The following is a 23,375-nucleotide window of genomic DNA, read 5'->3' as shown; positions in this document are numbered from 1 at the left end:
AACCACGGAAGAAGCTGAACTGTGATGGGGGCCCAACAAGCCTTGACAGATGCAGCAGGTTGCTCTGAAGAGAGTATTGCTTGTCAAAGTTTCTCTCTCTGGGTCAAAAAATGGCCAGGCCTTTATACCCCTGCCTCTCTCTGTCACAGGATGTGGGTGCTGCAGAAAGGACATGGTCTCAGGTGACTCCTTTTCAGCAGCTTAGGTAGACTGTGAAGGGGCTGTCTGCTGACGACGTTCCCTGTAGCTAGGGAACGAGTCCTTCCTTGAACGTGGACCTAGGTGGCACCACAGGAAGTGTGCTAACTTGTATTTGGTATTTCACTGTTTGGATGGCAGCTCTCTTTATTGTGAAGCCAGGAGACAGGTAACTAAGCTCGAGTAGTTACTGGCCTTACTATGAAACCTTTAAACCATTCCCCTCTATGGGTCTCAGTTTTCAGATCTAGTAGTTCAGACCAGATGGTTGCAATAGTTCTCTGACTGTTCTATGCTTCACTGGAAGCCCTGATCCTGGGGTAGGGCTGAGTAAAGCTAAGTAATGGTAAGTAATCTCACCATATTTCTGTGCATTTGATCATCCCCCTGCCAGATTTGGGAGCTCTATAAGCAGCGGCTGGATGAGTTTGAAATGTTGGAGAGACATATCACTGAGGCCCAAGCACGGGCTATTGCGGAAAACGCGCGGGTCATGAGCCAGCCTGGAGTACAGGACCTCGAGAGCCTTGTCGGGTTGCCTCCAGGTGTGTATAAAGAACTCCCACATGCCCGCCTGATTCCCGGGCTGTTGATATTTTACTGTGTTTGCTCCATTGCCCACTCTCTAGGCTTTTTCTGGATATTTGGAGAGCAAGTCGCAGACATGATAATATGAATATTACCACAAAAGAATATTTCACTACCACAAAACACTTCCATATGTGTATCTCCAAAATAGGGACGCTCTCCTACATAACCAGCATGTAACCCCCACAACCTGGAAATCAGTTTCTGTGCAACACTAACCTCGGACCCACAGACACTTGTCAACCTAAATAGCAGAGAGAGACTCTCTAAAAGAAAATGATGGGCACTGCAATGGGAATACACGTGCCATTGTAAACTGTGTGCATATTCAGGGAGGTAAAGGAAGACAAAGGTTTTTAAAGGAAAAGTGAGGAGGATTACACGATGGTTTTGAAGTAATTATCCTTGGCTGAAGAATCATTAACAAGAGTAGTACCAGTCTGAGATTAAACAGGCGGTTGCTGGGCAGATTTTTGTGTGTGTGTAAGGTTGCAATGACCTTTGTGTGAGGTTATAATTTTTGTGGCATGATATGGTTTGTCTGCATCCCCACCCAAATCTCACCTTGAATTGTAGCTCTCATAATCTCCACGTGTCATGGGAGGGACCTGGTGGGAGGTATTGAATCATGGGGGCAGGTTTTTCCCTTGCTATTCTCATGATAGTGAGTAAGTCTGATGAGATCTGATGGTTTTATAAAGGGCAGTTCTCCTGCACACACTCTCTTGCCTACTCTCATGTAAGACATGCCTTTGCTCCTCCTTCACCTTCTACCATGATTGTGAGGCCTCCCCAGCCATATGGAACTGTGAGTCCATTAAACCTCTTTTTCTTTATAAATTACACAGTCTCGGGTATTTATTCATAGCAGTATGAAAATGGACTAATACAAGGTGTCTTTTGTGATAATTCTTGTTATCAGGCACTTATGCATGGCCTTCCCCAGCACCATTTGTCAGGGTTTTTTAAAACAAGTGACTCCATTTTGATTCGGACAACTTTTACATCCCATTCAAATTTTACGGACTGTCCTACTGTGGCTTTTTCCCCTCTCAGGCCCAGGATCCTGTCCAGGAAGTCATGTCACATGCAATTGTAATGTCTCTTTTTGAGATGCCTTCATTTGGAACAATTCCTTGATCTTTTCTTGTCTTTCATCTTCCTGACAGTTCTTGACCAGACTTATATTCTGTAGGATGGGGATGGTTCTGTCTGACGCTTCCCCATGACCAGACTTAGGTGTGCATTCTGGGCAACAGCACCACATAAAGTTATTCCTTGTTCATCTCACTGCAGCACAGCAGGATGGTGTTAACCTCCATCCCCTGAGTAGGTTGGTGTCTGCCAGAATTTTCTGCATTAAATTATCCAAATCAAATTATAATTGATTAGCATTTTGTAGAGAGGTATTCTCAGATTACACCAATATCTTGTTCCTCATCAAAGCTCTATTGCCAAACCACCAGCATTCACTGAAAACCCTTTTCTTAATGCAGAAGTTTAAAGAGTGATCCTTTAGAAATACAACTATGCAAAGATAAGTTGACTTTATGAATTATGGTATATCCACACTATGGAATACTCCAAAGTTGTTTAAAAGAATGAATTATACCTGTGTTGTAGATATAGATGGCTGTCTGCTATTTATTAATTTAGCAAAAAAGTCACAGAACAATGTTAGGATAATCCTATTTTTGTAGTATAGATGCATGAAAAAGAGCTGAAAACTTGTATATCAGAATGTTAACAATGCTCTTAGGGGGCAATTAACTACCTATAATCAAAATTGGGTTGTTTTTCCTATGGCCTTGTCCATAGTCTGGATTTTACTGATATCAGCATCATGGTGTCATTTAACCTGTTCTTCCTTGTATTTCCTATAAATCTGTAATTAGTTCTAGAGGCTTTATGAGGTTTAGGTTCAATGAGGGCCAGGTGGTGGGGAAAGAGCACTTCATAGGTGGTGCTGTGCGTTTCCATCAGGAGGTACATGATATGTGGTTGCTATCTCTCCTTTCATGACGCTGGCAGCCTTTTTATTTTATTATTTTATTAGGGGTTACAAATTATAATGAAATGCTAATGGTAATAATAATTCTATCGTTCTTTATTTATTTGTCAGCTGAAATACTTCTATAAAGATAAACTTTTCAGAAACTACTTTGATTACCCCAAAGTATGGGCAGCATTGATTCTTTCCCTTTATTTGCCAGTGTTTAAAATAGTGAGTTGGTTCCCCTAACATCTGCCAAAGGTGACTAATGAGGTTTGTTTGGTTGTTTTAGTATCATTGTGGACTCTTGGATTTCATGACTGCAAATTATTTATTATCCTTTTGGTGCTCAAATTGTTCCATCTTTGGCAGAGAGCCTTTTCCAGTTGACTGCTGATTCATTTGACAATCAGCTGTCTTTGATAACTTCCTCGCTTTCTGAGCTGGTGAGATGTTCCAGGCTCATCTTGGGTATTTCTGGCCCCAGAACTGGAATCAGCCATTTCTTCAAGAAACGCTGATTCCTTTTATTCCCTCCACCACTCCCCACAAAGACCTTGACCTATTCTCCTGAATTCTTGAAAATTATCATTTTCCAGTGCAGTAGACAGAAAAGACAGTATATTTAGGAGACCTGTTATATCTGTGGCCTAGAGGGAAAGATCTAAGGGAGGAAGAAGTGGAAGATACAGTGCCTTAAAAGGCATTTAAACTTATGAGGACCTACTAGGGCCCAGATGCTAATATGCTTTGCATAGGTTATCCCACTAAATCCTCCCGACAACCCTGTAAGGTAGGTTTTCTTTCTATCTTACAGGTGTAGGAACTAAGATAATCAAATGACTTCCCTGAAGCCCCACAGCTTGGAAGGGGTGGAACTTAGATTTGAACTTGGGTGTGTCTGCTGTCAAAACCCATGGCTTTCTTCTATCAGGAGAAGGAAGGATTGTTGATGAGCCACGGTGTCTCAGGAGTGTTGATGACTTCTCTTAGAGTGTGGCTCTGAGCAGCAGAAGCCCTATCCTTCGTCAGGCCTGCCAGACCTCTGAGACTCAAGTCCCATTAAATAGTAACACTCAGGCACAGGTTCTGTATCTCTTCCTGTTTCCCCCTCCACCACAGCACAGTGTAGCTGCAAGGACCCCTCCTTCAATGGCGGCCCAGATAATGTAGATTTTGGCAGAAATTATTGGTAGCAAATTTCCAGAGTCTTTACTGGTTGCCTGATGTTCCCTGAGTCCTGGGAGTCAGCTACTGTCCCTTTTTTGTTGTTGTTGGCTAGAGATTAGGGGAGATTAAATTAACTATTTGGGTTTTTTTTTTTTAAATGAAAGTGAAATAAAACATTGAGAACCAGGAGACAAATGTCAGTTTGGGGAATTTTTCAATGACTTTCATTTTATTTTTACCCAAGAATGATATTAAATTCTAATCAGACATTATCTGCCCTGGTTTCTCAGGTCTCTGTTGGTAATGTGAAGTGAAGAAGTAGACACACTAATCCAGTTCCATGGATACCCCTCTGGTGTCTGCTTCTCAGAGAAGGGCGAGGTAACTTTTTTTATAACTTAGATAACTGGCAATGAGGACATTCCCCTAAAAGTTTCTTATTTGAGGCATAGAGGCAACCTTTCTGTGTTTGCTAATACAAATGTGACAAAGTGGCAAGCACATGTAAATGCTCCAAAGTGAAGGAGAAAGATCAGAAAGCTGCAGAACATCTTGTGCTTTCATTCTTGTGCGTTGCTGGAAACATCCACATTATCCAAGACCTTGCAGAGCCATGCCTAGGAGCCACAGTGTTAGTATAGGAAGTCCACCCTTCCCAGAGGAGAAAAGATGGTCACAAGGCCAGAGCAGGCTTTTCCAAGGCTCCCGGGGTACATGCCCAGGCCTGACAGCTCCTGCAGACACAGCACCTAGCCACCCATAACCCGGGGCAGGACTGTGGAAAGAATTGTATCAGAAGAGAGAGGACACATCTCTTGTCACATGGCCTTTGTCCTTTGTATAGAAGTCTTATCTTTTGATATTTTAAATAGGCCATCACCAAAGTCCTTGGGAACTGGGCTAGCTTGTGTCAACTTGGCATTACTGTTACCCCCTGCTAAAGTCTCTGTTGCCAAGGAGAGACCAGGGAGTACATTTCCCAGAAGGCACCTCCCCCTTGTGCTTCCAGGATAGGTCAGCTGATGAGAGGCCCTTGGTGAGTTTTGGAAAGGAAGGCCATTTATTTCAAAAAGCAGGAGTAGGCAGTTGATTGAGTGGCTGTGAGTTTCAAAACAGCTTCCAGATAACGTTTTTTTTTTTTTTTTCAAGACAGGGTGTCGCTTTGTCACCCAGGCTGGAGTGCAGTGGTGCAGTCTTAGCTCACTGCAACCCCTGACTCCTGGGCTCAAGTGGTCCTCCCACCTCAGCCTCCCTAGTAGCTGGGACCACAGGCACATACCACCACACCCGACTAGTTTTTTGTATTTTTAGTAGAGACAGGGTCTTGCCATGTTGCCCAGGCTGAGTTTCCAGATAATGTCTTAAGAAAGCCCTGCTTCAGTGCTGCTGGCTGAAGTTGTTAATGATGATGTCTTAGTTCGTTTGTGTTGCTGTAAAGGAATACCTGAGGCAGGTAATTTATAAAGAAAAGAGGTTGATTTGGCTTATCATTCTGCAGGCTGGAATACTGGGCATCTGGTGAAAGCCTCAGTCTGCTTCCACTCATGGGGGAAGGCAAAGGGGAGCCATGCCGATATCACATGGCGAGAAAGCAAGTGAGAGTAGGAGGTTTGCGGGCCAAGTGAGCTAATACAGTGAGGACTCACTCCCTGCCTGCCCCCACCTAGGGCATTCATCTACACATGAGGGGTCCACTCCCATGACCCAACACTTTCCACTGGGCCCCACCTCCAACCTTAGGAAGAAATTTCAGTGTAAGATTTGAGGGAACAAACTCCTAAACTATAGCAGATGGCTTCCCTGACATTATTTCCCTCAGTCTGCAATCCTCTGTATTAAAACCTTTAATATTTGATATACACAGATTGGTTTCTGTTTTCCTGATGGAACTCTCAATGAACATATGTGATGGGGGAAGGCGTGTCTTCACTGATAGGTTGGTTATAGGAGACCTCCAAAAGGAAAGACCATTCAAAGGCACCATGTCTCTCTCTTTCTCTCTCTCTTTTTTTTTTTTTTTTTTTTTTTTGCTGGAGGGCATTGGCTCCATCTTGGCTCACTGCAACCTCCACCTCCCAAGGGATCCTCCCACCTCAGCCTCCGGAGTAGCTGGAACCACAGACGGGCACCACCACACCCGCTAACTTTTGTGTTTTTTGTAGAGATGGGGTTTCACTGTGTTGCCCAGGCTGGTCTTGAATTCCTGGGCTCAAGCAATCCACCCACCTCAGCCTCCCACAGTGCTGGGATTACAGGCGTGAGCTACCGCAACTGGCTGGCACCATGTCTTAAGATAATGTTGGCTAATGGAGCAAACAACAAAGTTTGAAAACTTCCAACAAGTCTTCTGTTTGGCTGGTGGTGACAGCTGGGACTGATCGCTCAGCGGCGGTGGCGCAGAGGCCTCCTCCCTGGTCCACCGTGGTCCCCACCCAACCCCGCCTGTCCCTGCTGCCTGCTGCCATAGCAGGAGCTGGAGGCGTCTGCTGCCGGTGGGCAACGAGTTCCAGTGGTGCTTCTCGCAAGTCAATGGGGCCATCGAGGAGGACATGGCTGAAGATCCACCTCAGGGGAGAGGCCAGAAGAGGCTTTGACGACCAGCAGTGAGTGACCAGGGGGCTACACAGCCTCACTCTGCAGCAGATATCATTTCCACCATTGAGTCTAATTACTCTGGAGATCCTGTGGCAGGAGACAAGGACGGAGGAGTTGTTTTTCAGCAGGAGATAGAGAATAAAAGCCGCCCTCATTCTAGGGGAGACTGTAATGTTTACAGTACCTTTAAAGGTCATGAACCAGGGTTTGGCTATTAGAAAAGTCTGGAAATTGAGGAAAAAATAAAATTAGGTGGTTACAACAGAACACTGTTCATTTTCTACTCTCTACAAATGATAAAACTATAAAATTATGGAAAAGAAGTGGATGAGATAAAAGAGCAGAAAGTTATAACTTGAATGATGAAGATGGATGACTTCAAGATCCATTTAGAATTACAGCACTATCAATGACCTGAGGATTAATTTATGACATTTAGAAATCACACATAGACGTTTTGACGTGGTAGACATCAAACCTGCTTACATGGAGGAGCTGACAGAAGTCATCGTGGCAGCCAAGTTCCACTCATACCAGTGCAACGTGCTTGTCTACAGTAGCAGCAAATGGACCATCGACTGAGCAGCATGGTCTCCTCGGCCCTGTGCAACAGACACTCCAAGTTTTTTGAAGAGCCTCAAGATCCCAGCAGTAGGTCCTTCTTCTCAGAAATAATTTCATCCATAGCCGATGTGAAATGTAGCCATAGTGGGCAGTACCTGATGACCAGAGAGTACCTGTCGGTGAAGGTGTGGGACCTCAACATAGACAGCAGGCTGGTGGAGACCCACCAGGACCACGAGTACCTGCACAGCAAGCTCTGCTGTCTCTATGAGAATGACTACATCTTTGATAGCTTTGAATGTTGCTGGAGTGGTTCAGATAGGTGCATAGTTGAACTCACAAATAAGCAAGGGAAATCTCCCAACGGCCAGAAATGAAGGAGCTGAAACCAAAAACGTAGCCTCTAAAGGCGCTTATTCTGAGAGAAACCCCACACCCCTGGCTGGCCTTGGGTGCATCAGCCAATAGCAGGAACCGCTGCCTCCTGTGAACAGCAAGTTGCGGCGCAGAGCTGAAGCCTTGGACCACATGAGGTGTGCAGTTGGAACTGCGCCCTCAAAGATGATGAGGCCTCCTTCCACTGGAGTCCAGAGGGAAGTTAATCTGAGATCTTGCATTGGGGTGGCCAAAGCTCCCCTGAGATGTGTAAGCATAGCTTCCCATTACAAGGGTTTGAAGTTTGTGTTGGTGGCAGCTGCGTGATCTGGAAAAGCTCACATTGAGGAGCTCTCCTGCCTCCATGAGGGCAGCGTTTAGGCGCCTGGAGGGACTGCCGTTTTTCTGGGTCTGGCTTCTACTCTGTTTACAGACTAACCTGCTAGCCTACAGTGTTTCACAGATGTTGACTGAAGACGTGAGGTTCCTGGGTCCTTGGAGCACAGCAAGCAGCATGAGCCTCTTGCTGGCACAGGTTTCCCACGGGGTGACACAAGGGGCCCAGGCAGATGCTGTGCAAGCAGTGGGGCTGATGTCATGGCCGATGCATGCTGAGGTTGGAGAACTCACTGCTTTTTCAGTAGACAGTCAACAAACCTGCACTCTGACTAGAAGAAACACGACCTCATTCCTCTAGGCCACTTGCTGTAAGCACAGCCCTGAGAAGTGGCCCAGGTTAAAAGAATGATGTTCTTTGCAAACTTAGTGAGAACATGCATGGTGGGTGGCTGCTCCCAGCACACCCAGGTCTCTCTGGATTTCCCCAGATTAAAACCAGCTAAACACGAGCTCACAGGTAAAATTACCAAGCACATACGGGAAAAGCCACCACGAGTAAGTCAGCAGAACCACAGCGGAACTGAACCTCTGAGAACCCAGGCTTTGACATCCTAAATTAAACTAAGAATGCTTGAGATATTTACAGACTAAAGGAAGGAAACAGCCTGAACCAGGGGCCACAAGACCACTAAAAATGACCTGGCAGACTGGAGAGGAATCAAAGAGAACATCTGGAAATGACAAGTACAATAGATGAAACTGTGAGTTTAACAACAGGTCCATTTTGGCTACAGAGATTTTGAATTAGTAGATGGAAAGGAAAATCAGAAGAAATGCAGACTAGAGAGCCGAAGAGATAGAAAACATGAAACATAAGAAGTGTGGAGGTCAGGATGAGGCACAGCACACATTTAAACAGAGAAGTGTGGGGACATGAGGCTTAAAGTGACAGTGGCCAGGAATTTTCTGTAACTTATGAAAGCCTGAATGCACAGAATCAGGAAGCATAGAAATCCACATCCATATCATCATGAAACTGCAGGACACCAAGTGCAAAGAGAAGATCTTAAATGCAGCCAAGGAAAAGGCACAAATTACAGAGAGCAGATGCTGAGACTGAGAGTAGACTTTGTAGTGGCCACAGTAGGAGCCGGAAGCCATGTGATACAGTGAGTGTGACTTGGGACTCTTCACCATCAGCTTAGAATCAGGCATTGAAATAGATGGTTGTTCAAGAATCTGCTCATGGTAAAGGCATTTCCAGATGGGAAACAGAATTTATCACAACAGGAAACTCAGGAGAGTGAGACTCAAGGAACTCACTGAAGAACATACTTCCAGCAGAAGGAGAGTGGTCCTGGAGAAAGGGTGTGATTCTGAGATAGGCAGATGAACAAAGCAGTCAGTGAAGGTGTGAGCAACAGAAAGCAACGTGGACTCTAAAGCTCTGTTAACTGGGTGACCCTGGTTATCTGAGTTGTGGGGAGAAAAGTTAGAGCCCTCGCCAACACCACACAGCAAATAAGCTCTGAATATTTTAAAGCCTAGAAGATGCTATGAGAAAGCATCTTCATGAGCTCTGGAGATGAAAGGCCTTCTTTAACAAGGTCCTAAATGCCCAGTGAAGGAAAATATTAAGAAATTCAGGCTGATCGTGCTGGCTCACGCCTGTAATCCCAGAACTTTGGGAGACCGAGTTGGGTGGATCACTTGAGCCCAGGAGTTTGAGACCAGCCTGGGCAAAATGGTGAAACCTCATCTCTAGAAAAAATACACACACACACACACACAAATAGCTGAGTGTGGTGGCATGCGCCTCCCAGCTACTTGGGAGGCTGAGATGGGAGGATCACCTGAGCTAGGGAGGTGGAGTTTGCAATAAGCCGAGATCGTGGCACCGCAATCCAGCCTGGGGGATAGAACGAGACCCTGTCTCAAAAAAAAAAACAATAAAGTAGTTAAATTTAGTGGTTTTTGGTTTTTTGGTTTTGTTTTTGTTTTTTGAGACAGGGTCTTGCTCTGTTGCCCAGGCTGGAGTGTAGTGGCTCAATCTAGGCCCACTGCAACCTCTCTCTCCTGGGTTCAAGTGATTCTCCTGCCTCAGCCTCCTAAGTAGCTGGGATTACAGGCATGTGCCACCACGCCTGGCTGATTTTTGTATTTTTAACAGAGATGGGGTTTTACCATGTTGGCCAGGCTGGTCTCGAACTCTTGACCTCAAGTGATCTGCCCACCTCGGCCTCCCAAAGTGCTGGGATTACAGGCGTGAGCAACCATGCCCGGCCAACTACATTAAATTTTAAACTTCTTTATTTTGAAATAAAAAGTAAAAACAGGCTGCTCTGCCTATGGAGTAGCCATTCTTTTATTCCTTTATTTTCTTAATAAACTAGCTTTCATCTTAAAAAAAAAAAAAAGAAAACAAAATCCACAAAAGCAAATATAATGAACAGATTCAGTATCCAGAATATGTAAAGAATTAGGAGTCAATAAGAAGGGGGCAAACAGCTCACTTAGGAAAGAGCAAAAACCATGAATGGGAATTTGCAGAAATGGAAAAATAAATAAAAATGCTCATTCTTAGTGATCAGCAAATTAAAGCCAGAGGGATGTCCTTTCACACCTGTCAGAATGATGATGATGTCAGGGAAAGGAGTGAAGGCCAGTGGGCGAGACCACTGCCTTTTTGTGGGCCTCCTTGGTGACAGCAAGTCCAGTTGGGAGCTTCTTGTATATACAGACAAGAAAATTTATTCAGAAGCTTGAAATAGCAAACACCTGGAGACAGCTCAGGGGTGCATCATTGGGGGAATGGATAGGTAGGTTGTTGTCTATCATATACTAAAAAGCAGTAAGAATCGATTATTAGAACTATATGGATCACAGCTGGGCGCAGTGGCTCACGCCTGTAATCCCAGTACTTTGGGAGGTCAAGGCAGGTGGATCACCTGAGGTCAGGAGTTTGAGACCAGCCTGTCCAACATGGTGAAACCCCGTCTCTACTAAAAATACAAAACATTAGCTGGGTGTGGTGGCCTGAGCCTGTAGTCCCAGCTACTCAGGCGGCTGAGGTAGGAGAAGCGCTTGAACCCAGGAAGCAGAGGTTGCAGTGAGCTGAGATCATGCCACTGCACTCCAGCCTGGGCGACAGAGCGAGACTGTCTCAAAAAAAAAAAGAACTACATGGATCACATAGGTGGATCCCACAAAGATAATCCACAAAGAAAGAAAATTCAGGCGGAACACATACAGTGTGATGACATATGACATGTTATATTTAAGACATGCAGAAGTTTTGTTTGTTTTTAAGAATCTGTAACTATTCAAAAATATAAACGTGGGTGGGGATGATACATATGTACTCTAGTGAGTGATTTCCCCAGCTGGGGACAGGATTGGAAATGATCTTTCTAGAGTGGGACATGGTGGAGGTTAACTGTCTTAGCAATGACTTATGGGTACTTGGATATTCACTGTATTATTCCTTTTTTTTTTTTTTTTTGAGACAGAGTCTCGCTCTGTCGCCCAGGCTGGAGTGCAGTGGCGCAATCTCGGCTCACTGCAAGCTCCACCTCCCGAGTTCACGCCATTCTCCTGCCTCAGCCTCCCGAGTAGCTGGGACTACAGGCGCCCACCACCATGCCTGGCTGATTTTTGTATTTTCAGTAAAGAAGGGGTTTCACTGTGGTCTCGATCTCCTGACCTCGTGATCCGCCTGCCTCGGCCTCCCAAAGTGGTGGGATTACAGGCATGAGCCACCGCGCCCGGCCCACTGTATTATTCTTTATTCCTCTTGATATATCTGAAATATTGTGAAGTATACTTAAATTATACATCCCTAAGAATATCCAAAAGCTCTCCTGGTAATATTTGCTTACTCCATTCACTCTTACAAACACTCCCATATCTTCTTGCCTGGAAACATCTGTTGAGGGATGGGATGAAGGGGAATGAGATTTTTCAGTGCTCTCTCTGCCCAGTCCTGATCCCCTGTGTGACACCACTTTCTGGTGCTCTAGGTTGCCCCGCAAAAGCAGACATGGCCGCTTGCTCTTGAGTATGTCTGCACTGTCCCTACCTGAGGGCAGCACCGATGCGGGCGGCTAGGCAGCTCTCTTGTTTACAGTGGAAATGCCCACTCCCAGACCGGCATTGCCTATCAAGAATGGACAAGTGATAATAAAACTGTATAAAAGCTGAAAAAGTCTTATATTCTTCCTGTTTTTTCTTTAATTTTTATCAAAGTAATAAATATGTATCGTTTTTAAAAATCAAATAGTTTAGAAGAACTTCTAATGAAGAATAAAAAGCCTCCACCTGTACCTCATAAATTTGTACAAATGCACAGAATGTACAACACCAAGAGTGACCTGTAATATAAACATGGACTTTGGGTGATAATAATGTGTCCATGTAGGTTCTTCAGTAGTAACAAATGTATCTCTCTAGTGGGGCATATTGATAATCGGGAAGGCTGTGCATGCAGGGGCTGTATGGGGAATCTTTGTACCTTCCTCTCAATTTTGCTGCAAACCTATAACTGGTCTAAAAAATAAAGTCTATTTTTAAAAAAGCCTTTTCCACCTCACCTCTCCCAACCTCAGTCCACTTGCCAAAGATAGCCATTGCTAGTTTTAATTCTTTGGAATACCTATAAATAATGTTATTTATATGTTATATAAATAATAATGTGTTTGCTACTATTTCTGGGCTCATCACCCATAGATGTTAATTATCACCTTCCCTCTCTTGAGATTTTCTCTCTCCTGTATCTGCAGGTCAGTGGGGAATTGGCCGAGCTGGCTGGGCTTGGCCGGTTGGACTGGCTCCAAGCTGTGGGTCCAGCTAGGCATGTCTCCTTGCGTAGGTCAGGCTCAGGTCTGCTCTGGATTCCCCCTGGGGTCTAAGATGAAGGGACAGGGAAGCTCTTGTCACAATGATGGCAAAGCCACAAGAGGGAAGGCTAAGCTGCACAAGTGCATTTCAAACCCTTGCCAACATCTCACTGGCCAAAGCACGTCACGTGGCCACAGTCAGGTGTGAAGAAGTGCACTGTCTCTAGTAGCAGGCACTGCAAAGTCACACAGTCAAGGGCCTGGATACAGACAGGAGTGAAGAATTGGGACCATTTATTCAATCTACCATATTTCTCATAATTCTATTTTCTTATAGACTTCTCTGTAACAGTATTTTAGCTCAAATAATACAACACAGCTTTGCCCAATGGTTGGCCTCTTTTAAGTGGCTGACAGATACTTGATTAGTTTCTTAAATCTCAACATTCCCACAGGGTTCTGAGAAGGAATTTTGTTAGATAGTTTAGGCTTGGAGGATGAAGAAAGTTTGGGTGTGGGTTCTTCAAGGTCAGTCTGGCTGGAAACACCTTGTTCTCCCCTTCCCTTCTATGAAGTGAAGAGTGTCTTCAGATGGTGTATAGACAGCGAATTGCTACGGAAACATCATTTGATCTCCCCAGAAGATTACTACACCGATACAGTGCCATTTCACTCTGCACCTAAAGGTAATGCTTCTCTGCTCTCAGTGCCTGTGATACCATTTGGGGGAAGTTCTGCAGTAGCAGGGCCACATTGGCCACCTCTGCTGCCATTTCCTTGCTCAGAGGTTTTTTTCGCCTTTTCTTTAATTTCGATGGTGACTGTTGGGAAAGTCAAATCTGAGCATCTGAGCATGCCAGTTTCTTGCTAATGCTCCCCCGCCTGTATGACTGAAGTCCAGGCTTCTCCATGTGGACTATGATGCCCCATCTGCTGCCCAACACCAAGAATTATGTAAGTGTTCGGAGTTGCAGTTGAAGAACCAAGAGAAGGAAAAACTGAAGACATAGATAAGCAAGGGAGCATGTTCCTGATGAGTGGGAGCAGGGACCTATGGGTTTTCCCATGCAGGAAAAGAGCAGCTTCTTATCCTTTCAGAATGGAGGGAAGGCTGGGTAGAGAGGCAGAGAGGGTGTGTACATGTATGTGACATTGGGCCAGTTTCCTGTGATATGGGAGGCAAGATATTCTGAGAATGAGTGGGGTGGGAGGCTGTGATGTGGGCTTAAGCAGGGAGTTGGACTTTTGTAAGAGTCCCCACGTGGATAGGGAGAAATCCCTGTGTGGATTCTGTGGCCACTTATCGGGATTGCCTAGCATGCTGGGCTCAGAAGACAAGCTCTCCCACAGCTCCAGTTGAGGGACTGTTTGATTCTCTGGGGCTTGGGAGCTGAGAAGGTGTTTGGGGTGGGAGGATTGGGATCTAGAAAATTGAGGGTGCTCCTGGGGAGAGTTCCACTGATGGTCTGAGCTACGTAGGGAAGTAAGGCAAGAAAGAGGTAGCAGAATCAAGTGTCATGGAGTATTAAGCCACTCAGTTTTTTTTGTTTTTGTTTTTGTTTTTGAGGCAGAGTTTCACTTTTGTTGTCCAGGCTAGAGTGCAATGGCACGATCTTGGCTCACTGCAACCTCCATCTCCCAGGTTCAAGCAATTCTTCTGCCTCAGCCTCCCAAGTAGCTGGGATTACAGGCATGTGCCACCACACCTGGCTAATTTTATATTTTTAATAGAGACGGGATTTCTCTATGTTGGTCAGGCTGGTCTCGAACTCTTGACCTCAGGTGATCCACCCACCTCAGCCTCCCAAAGTGCTGGGCTTACAGGCATGAGCCACCGCACCCGGCCATCACTTAGTATTTTAAAGTTAGTTGGAAACTCAGTATCTCATGCAGGTCAATAAGAATGGGGCTAACATGTATTGAGTTAACCAGGCATTGTGCTAAGAGATTTGTGATGGTATCCATTTGATTGCATTCTTGCTAGCAATGAATGTTCTCATTTAACCTTTGGGGGAATGGTTTTCTTGGTTTTGTTTGTTTGTTTGTTTTTCTTGAGACGGAGTCTCACTCTGTCACCCAGGCCAGAGTACAGTGGCATGATCTACTGCAACCTCTGCCTCCTGGGTTCAAGCAATTCTCCTGCCTCAGCCTCAGCCTCCTGAGTAGCTGGGATTACAGGCACCTGCCATCATGCCTGGGTAATTTTTTTGTATTTTTAGTAGAGACAGGGTTTCACCATGTTGGCCAGGCTGGTTTCCAACTCCTGACCTCAAGTGATCCGCCGGCCTCAGCCTCCCAAATTGCCAGGATTACAGGTATGAGCCACTGCACTTGGCCAGGGGGTGGGGGATGATCTTAACAGTGTAAAAAGCTCATACAAACTTTCATCCCTTCTGTGAGCTCTTTAGAAAGCATGCTCATGTATGGGGTATGTGTACATGCATGTGTGTGTGACAGTGGTCTACTCATGTTCTTTGACCATGTTGGAAAATATTTTAACAATCTAGTCCTAAATTTTGTTGTCGTTTGTTTGTTTGTTTGTTTTTGAGACTGGGTCTTGCTTTGTTGCCCAGGCTGGAGCGCAGAAGCACAACCATAACTCACTACAGCCTTGACCTCCTGTGCTGAAGTAATTCTCTCCACTCAGCGTCCTGAGCATCTGGGACCACAGGCATGCACTACCACACCCAGCAAATTTTTAATTTATTTTTTGTAGAGATAGGGTCTCACTCTCACTATGTTGCCAAGGCTGGTGTCAACTCCTGGGCTCAAGTGATGCTCCCACCTTGGCCTCCCAAAGTGCTGGGATGATAGGTGTGAGCCACCACGCCCGGCCATTTTGAATACATAGGAGTATTCAAAATGGAGTAATTCAGGAGTAATTCATATGTTGAAGAGCAATTATAGCTGGTGTGGTAAATGTGAAAGTTTAGGAGAAAGATTAAGCTAACTGTGGCTTTGGTGGTTTTATTTGGTCATCTTAGGAATGCCCACCTCCTCACCTTGTTGCAGTAATTCAATTTGTTTCCTTGATGCTGTAGGCATCTCCCTACCTGGATGTTCAAAACTGACATTTAGCTGTGAGAAGCGTTCCGTCCAGAAGAAAGAGCTGAACAAGAAGCTTGAAGATTCATGCAGGAAGAAGCTTGCTGAGTTCGAAGATGAGTTAGACCACACTGTGGACAGCCTGACATGGAATTTAACTCCTAAGGCCAAAGAAAGGACCAGAGAACCTCTCAAGGTCAGTTTGGAAGCCTGGGCAGAGCAGTGTTTGGGGGGACAGAGAGGCAGTGAAGGGGAAGGCATTTAGATGACATGAGAAGCTGTGATGAATGCATCGCAAAATAGAGTAGAGCTTGTGCTGGCCATCTATGGGTCATGCAGTTGGTCAAGATGTCAATAAGCACAATCCTTTGCCTGTCATTGACTCTATGCTTTTGTATGTTTCAAAGAAAGCAAGTCAACCAAGGAATAAAAATTGGATGAACCACTTACGTGTGCCACAGAGAGAACTAGACAGACTTCTGCTTGCCAGAATGGAGAGTCGGAACCACTTCCTAAAAAACCCCCGTTTTTTTCCTCCTAACACTCCATATGGAGGCAAGTCTCTTATTTTTCCTCCAAAGAAGCCAGCACCGATAGGAGAATTCCAGAGTACAAAGCCAGAACAGAGGTATGTCTTTCTCTGACTTGAACTCTCAGAAAACCTGACCCATGAGAGTTAACCTAGATGGTCCTCCATTTGGTCTGGCTGTAGAGGTCCCTAGACTTGCAGGGCGGGGTAGCAGTATCAGAACAGAGCAGGGCTACAGGGTCACCCACTGGTATGGCCTTTGGACCTTCCCCAGAGTCCTGGGTTTATGCTTTTCTGACCTGCCAGGGGTCTTGAGAAATAGGGGTTGGTGTGCCCGTTATTTACAATGGAGCAATCTGGGTCAAATGGAAGCAATCCCATTAGAGGCATAGGTCTTGAATAATAACAGCATTTGAAATTTGATTGATTATAAATAATTAGTGTAAACTGTGATTTTTCTTTAAGAGTGCCTTTGCCTATATATCAGTAATTGTCCTTATGAAAGTAATGAGTTGCTTCATGGGTTCATAATTTTAGTAAGCCTAAAACTATTAACATTTATTTATTAGACAACTAATATTTTTTATTGAGAAAAATTAGATACAAAAACTAGCTGGGTGTGGTGGCGTGCACCTGTGATCCCAGCCACTTGGGAGGCGGAAGTGGAAGGATTACCTGAGCACAGGGGTGTCGAGCCTGCCGTGAGCCAAGATTATGCCACTGCACTCCAGCCTAGGTGACAGAGTGAGACCCTGTCAGAAAGAAAAGAAAAGAGAAGAGAAGAGGAGAAAAGAAAAGAGAAAGAAAAGAAAGATTGGAAAAGACTAATATTTGACATACCTATATTAAAAACCCAGTTACCTATTGGTGTTTAAACATGTAGAGTTTTTCCTATGCATATTGAAAATGAAATATGTAGCTACTTATGTCTTCACAAAGATTGGATCATACTGTAAAATTATTTTATAACCTGCATTAACAATAAGATCCAAAAAAAACCCCAACAAATGGCATATTGTGAATATCTTTGATGGCCTTTATGTATTTATTTTTACACTAATCAGTCACTGCCTACTATTTCATTGTATGGACAAAACTAACAGCCTTTCTCCCCCTCTTTTTTCATCCCGCAGTTGTGCTGATACTCCAGTGTTTATAGCTAAGCCACCAATTGGGTTTTTCACAGATTATGAAATTGGTCCAGTTTATGAGGTAGACATCTTGTTTCTTTACAGCTCCCACCCCATCTGCTTTCTTATTTTTAAAAAGTCTTTATTATGGAAATTTTCAACTGTACACAAAACTAAGGAAAAGACTATAACAACTCCTCATGTGCCCAATGTGCAGCTTCAACAGTTATCTACATTTTGCCAATCTGGTTTTATCTATTACTCCTACAACCTCTTCATGTGCACATCTATATGCACATGTATGTGCTGGAGTCATATAAGGAAAATATGATATCATGTCATTCTTCAGTTAATACATCAATTAGTATCTCTAATAGATAAGGGTTTTAAAAAGTAACCATAGTAGCACTGTCACACCCGGCCATATTAATAATGCTTCCTTAATATCAACTAATACTCATCTATGTCTGATCTTTATTTGTTTAAAAAAAAAAAGTCCATTTATATTTGGTTTCTTTGCATCAGAATCTAAACATTGCATTTGATTAAAGTATCTCTTAATTCTCCTTTAGTTGATAATAATATCTCTCCCACCTCCTGCTTTTTAAAAATGCCATTTATTTGTTGAAGAAACTGCAATTTCATACACCCTGGATTTGGCTAATTGCATTATTGTGGTGACATTAAACATGTTCTTTTATCTTCCATATTTTCCACAAACTGGTCATTAGATATAGAGATTTTATGAGATTCAAGTTCCATTTTTCCTCTTTTTTGACAAGAATACTTCTTTGGTGGTACTGTGTATTTCTTACTGCATTCCATCAGGAGGAAGCATGGGATCTGGGTTTCCCATGATCAGTTATAAATGGCATCAGGTGTTGAAAGTCTGATTCATTCTCTATAAAGTTCTTATCAAACTTTCACTTAATAGTTAACAGCCTAGATGACTGCCAAATGACTATTGTCCAGATCCATTTTTTCTTCAATCAGGGCTTACAACATGGTAATTTCTAATTCTATTATTCCGTCTACATTTATTAGCTTGATTTTCCATTTAAAAAACAGAAACAAAACTTTCCCTCTGACTTCGATTCCTGTCTCCTCCTCTTTCTTGTACTCTCCTGATATCTATAGGTAACTATTTCTATTAGTTTGCATTCTTCCATTGTTTCTTTTTGAACCATAAGCAAATATGTATATATAGTTGAATCCCCTTTCCTTCTTACTGTCCTCTACATCTTAACAATATATTCAGTAATTCCTGCAAGAGCAGAGACTTTCCTCATTCCTTTTTCCCAGCTTCTTTCTTTTAAAAGCTTCCCACCATCTTGGGGAATCAGGTCAAGACCAAGCTTAGCAGTCACCAACTCTGCTCACCAGGTACAAAGACAACTAGGCCTAATGATAGCAATCTCTTCACACACACACGGATTGCATTTTATAGTTTAAAGAGCACTTGCATATCCATAATTCTTTAGGAATGTCTCAACCACTCATGGCAAAAAGCAGACCAATATGGTAGCTCTATATGCTGAACATTAGAGGAAGCATTTTGCTTACTCCCTGGACTTAACAGTAATGTGTTGTCTTTTGTACTTCTGTTTCTGGGACTTCTGTGTCTGGCCATCACGTTTTAAGGACAGTTGTAGAAGCTGGCAAGCACCCAGAGGAAAGGAGCTAAAATCATGTCAATTAGGGAGTAGAATAGGGAAAAGGGAGAGCTGCTAATGGACATATGGAAGATATTCTTCTTCAGGGCTTGCAGATGCCTGCTGTGGAAGCCTGTGCTCAGAGCCTGGAGATCCTGAGGCTGTAGATGAGGTAGACATAGAGTGCTATGGAACAGTCTTTCCTCTGGTCTTTGCCTACTTGTCTAATTCTCATCCCTTTGATGTTCATAACAGTTATTTACCTGGCTAAACTATAAAGTGTAAGGATAAAAACATTTCAAATTTTCAGTCTTTAAAAATTTATGTCCCATGTACCCTTTCTCTGGAACCTCCCAGGGAACATGCTTCTCTAATAGAAATGAGGAAACCAAAGAAGAGGAAGGCATGGAATGTGGTACCAAGAGATCCAACATAGGGGAGAGGTGAAGGAAATCTCCAGGTTAATAACTCTTAAGAGATTTTGCAGTTAATATTGCTGCAAAGCAAAATTTCCCAAAGCTCAGCAACTTAAAACAATCATTTTATCATGCTTACAAATTCTTTGGGTGAAAAATTCAGAGAGAGCACAATGGGAATGACTTGTTCCACAATGTCTTGAGGCCATTGCTGGAAAGAGTCAGTGCTTAGGAGTGACATCAAAGTTGGGGTTGATGCTGTTGATGCTGTTGTAGATAGAGAGCTGAGGCTGTCTACCAGAATGTCTACACCACATAGCCTCTCTATGTGGGCTGGGCTTCCTTACAGTATGGCAATCTCAGGTTAATCAGACTTTTACATGACAATGCAAGTGAGTATCTGCACTTTTTTTTTTTTTTTTGAGATGGAATCTTGCTCTGTTGCCCAAGCTGGAGTGCAGTTGCAGGATCTTGGCTCACTGCAACCTGTGCCTCTTGGGTTCAAGCAATTCTCCCACTTCAGCCTCCCGTGTAACTAGGATTACAGGTACGCACCACCATGCCTGGCTAATTTTTTATATTTTTGGTAGAGAGAGGGTTTTGCCATATTGGCCAGGCTGGTCTTGAACTCCTGACCTCAGATGATTCACTCGCCTTGGCCTCCCAAAGTCTTGGGATTACAGGCGTGAGCCATTGTACCCAGCCAAGTATCTGCACTTCTAAGTGAGTATCCTAGCAAGCAAGAAGGAGATTGCATCATATTTTATGACCTAATCTTATAAGTTGCACAGCACTACATCCTCTGCATGCCATAGATTACAAACAAGTCACTAAGGTTCATCCAGATTCAAGGGAAGATATGTAGACTTCATCTCTTTTTTTTTTTTTTTAAATCTTTTTTTTGAAATAAGGTCTGGCTCTGTCGCCCAGACTGGAGTGCAGTGGCATGATCTTGGCTCACTGCAACCTCTGCCTCCTGGGCTCAAGCAACTCCTCCCAACTCAGCCTCCCGAGAAGTTGGGGCTACAGGTGCATGCCACCACACTTGGCTAATTTTTGTATTTTTTGTATAGACGGGTTTTTGCTATGTTGCCCAGGCTGGTTTCAAACTCCTGAGCTCAAGCAACCCACCCGCCTCAGCCTCCTAAAGTGCTAGGATTACAGGCGTGAGCCAATGTCCAGCCTAGACTTCATCTCTAATGAGAACGGTGTCAAAGAACTTACGGATGTGTCTTAAAACTGCTACAGGAGTTATCCTATATGATAGCAGTAGGTGTAGTGGGCAACTAGCCCAGATTAGAAGAGGCCAGAAGGCTCTAGGAGAGGTTGATTTATGGAGATGACATTGACAAGAGTCCCTGATACATCTGGACATATGGGGGAGAGATTTGTAGGGTGTTGGAGAAGGATTGAATTATTGATAAGCACAAAGCAAACAAAATAATTAGTTGACTATTCACTCCAGGAAAACCAAAAATTGTACAAGGCAGGGAAAGGAATCACCTCATGCTCAGCTGTGAATAGCATTTACTTAGTAACTTGAATATAACATGAATTTCTAATCTAACCAGTAGTATGATATAACTATATTGGAAAGATGGGGGATAGGAAGGGCATGTTATATGGTGAGTCAGATATGGGAGAGGGAAGAGAGAATATCCATATCCTCCATCTATAATTAATACCTAAAACTGAACAAAAGTAGTATACTATTTGGAGACATGGAAATAAATACCAAAATAATCAGCTAAAGGAGGAAAAAGTGTTTATCTTTGGGGAGTGGAAAATGGCAGGATGGGGCCAGGGGAAGAGGGCAGTATTCTATTTTCAAAACCTTGTTGAACTCCGACTCTTTAAACCATGTGGCTGTCCAATTTAGAAGAAAACAATTAAAAAAAAAAAACTTTCCACAAAAAGAAATACCAGGCCCAGATCATTTTGCAGGCACAGATTACGAAACATTCGAGCTATTCCCTATTTTATGAAACTATTTCAGAGACTAGAAAAAAGAGGGAATGTACCATCATTATTAGGTAATAAGCCTAATTACCTTGACAACAAATAAAAATATATACCAGTCTTGCTTAAGAACATAGGTGCAGAAATACTAGGTAAAAAACAGCAAACCAAACCAAACAGGAACACAACACACACACACACACACACACACACACACACACCCAATTCTTTGAAACCCAGGAATGCAAGGAATGTCTTCACAGCAGGCCTTGAGTTGGCAGTTGGCTCTCCTGAGCCTATTATTTTTTTCCTCCAAAGCTTCCAGTGCTGTTAAGGAAAGCCAGTCCATGCCACAATCCTTATAATGATCACTGTCCCAAACCTTGCAGCCACCACAGCGACCATGTTTCACTCCCTGGCCTTCCACCTGCACCTCATTTCAGTTGACCACTAGTGAAAGCCTTGGTAATTGTGACGATACCATCCCATGGTGCTCACACCCTAGTTCCCACCAGCTGTTTCACAGATGGATTGGTGTAATATGTAGTGTTGGCCAAAAATTGATGTAAATGCTGATTTAGGAATACAAACCTATAAATAAAAATAGGAAGACATACTTCATATTTATGTTGATTTTTATCTGGTGGGGGGCTGGTAGAGGATTTCAACTTTATCTGTAATGTTTTATTTCTTAAGCTGGGTGATGGAAATGTGGCTTCTGTCATGTTATATTTCATGCGCATCTGTGTGAAGAGACCACCAAACAGGCTTTGCGTGAGCAACATGGCTGTTTATTTCACCTGGGTGCAGGCGGGCTGAGTCCGAAAAGAGAGTCAGTGAAGAGAGATGGGGTGGGGCCATTTTATAAGATTTGGGTAGGTAAAGGAAAATTACAGTCAAAGGGGGGTTCTCTGGCGGGCAGGAGTGGGGGTCACAAGGTGCTCAGTAGGGGAGCTTTTGAGCCAGGATGAGCCAGGAGAAGGAATTTCACAAGACAGTGTCATCAGTTAAGGCAGGAACAGGCCATTTTCACTTCTTTTGTGGTGGAATGTCATCAGTTAAGGCAGGAACCGGCCATCTGGATGTGTACGTGCAGGTCACAGGGGATATGATGGCTTAGCTTGGGCTCAGAGGCCTGACATTCCTGTCTTCTTATATTAATAAGTAAAGTAAAATTAAATAGTGGTAAAATGTTGGGACAGTGAAAATTTTGGGGGGTGGTATGGAGAGATAATGGGAGATGTTTCTCAGGGCTGCTTCGAGTGGGATTAGGGGCGGCGTGGGAACCTAGAGTGGGAGAGATTAAGCTGAAGGAAGATTTTGTGGTAAGGGGCGATATTGTGGGGTTGTTAGAAGGAACATTTGTCATTTAGAATTATTGGTGATGGCCTGGATACAGTTTTGTATGAATTGAGAAACTAAATGGAATAAGAGAAGGAGAAAAACAGGTATAAAAGGTCTAAGAATTGGGACGACTCAGGACATCTGATTAGAGAGTGCCTAAGGAGATTCAGCATAGTCCTGCCAGCAAAGATTATTTATTTACTTCAAGAGTTTAGAGTGGCAGGTTGGGGATAGCACAACGAGATATCAGCTGTGACGGCTTGGAGAAACAGTGTAAACCAGCAATGTAAACAAGAGCAGGGCATGTATGAGTAGTTAAGAACGGTGAATAGGAGTATGACTAGACAGAAGATAATAGGGATGACAAGTTTTTTGGGGGCACAGTCTAAGTTGGTCTGGTGTCTGGAATGAGACTGGGGCCTAATAAAAAGGAGCATCTATACAGGAGCTCAAATGGGCTGTACCTTGTAGCATTCTGAGGACAGGCCTGAATTCTGAGAAGCGAAAGTGGAAAAGTATTGTCCAGTCCTTTTTAAGTTGATGGCTGAGCTTGGTGAGATGTGTCTTTAAAAGACTTTTAGTCTGTTCTACTTTTCCTGAAGACGGAAGACCGTAAGGGATACAAAGGTTTCACTGAATACTA

General features: G+C 43.7%; 1 protein-coding gene and 1 pseudogene across 8 annotated transcripts in view; both read left to right on the top strand.

The window, feature by feature from the left end:
- The window catches only part of DLEC1 (DLEC1 cilia and flagella associated protein), an 80,097-nt gene that overhangs the window by 6,230 nt on the left and 50,492 nt on the right, over positions 1–23,375 (top strand). For 6 of the 8 annotated variants that reach the window (XM_063612086.1, XM_055282927.2, XM_055282919.2 and 3 more), the window contains exons 2-6: positions 593–743; positions 13,233–13,343; positions 15,699–15,898; positions 16,110–16,330; positions 17,365–17,443. In XM_063612086.1, the coding sequence (XP_063468156.1) occupies positions 593–743; positions 13,233–13,343; positions 15,699–15,898; positions 16,110–16,330; positions 17,365–17,443 (762 nt within the window). The remainder of the gene's footprint in view (positions 1–592; positions 744–13,232; positions 13,344–15,698; positions 15,899–16,109; positions 16,331–17,364; positions 17,444–23,375) is intronic. The other 2 variants (XM_063612096.1, XM_063612098.1) reach the window with 1 other exon arrangement.
- Positions 5,114–7,488, top strand: LOC129484694 (serine/threonine-protein phosphatase 2A 55 kDa regulatory subunit B delta isoform-like; annotated as a pseudogene).

Source organism: Symphalangus syndactylus, chromosome 1 (assembly GCF_028878055.3).
Source record: "Symphalangus syndactylus isolate Jambi chromosome 1, NHGRI_mSymSyn1-v2.1_pri, whole genome shotgun sequence".
Taxonomy (NCBI): domain Eukaryota; kingdom Metazoa; phylum Chordata; class Mammalia; order Primates; family Hylobatidae; genus Symphalangus; species Symphalangus syndactylus.
The sequence above is the reverse complement of the archived record's forward strand: the minus strand, read 5'-3'. Positions and strand labels throughout refer to the sequence as shown.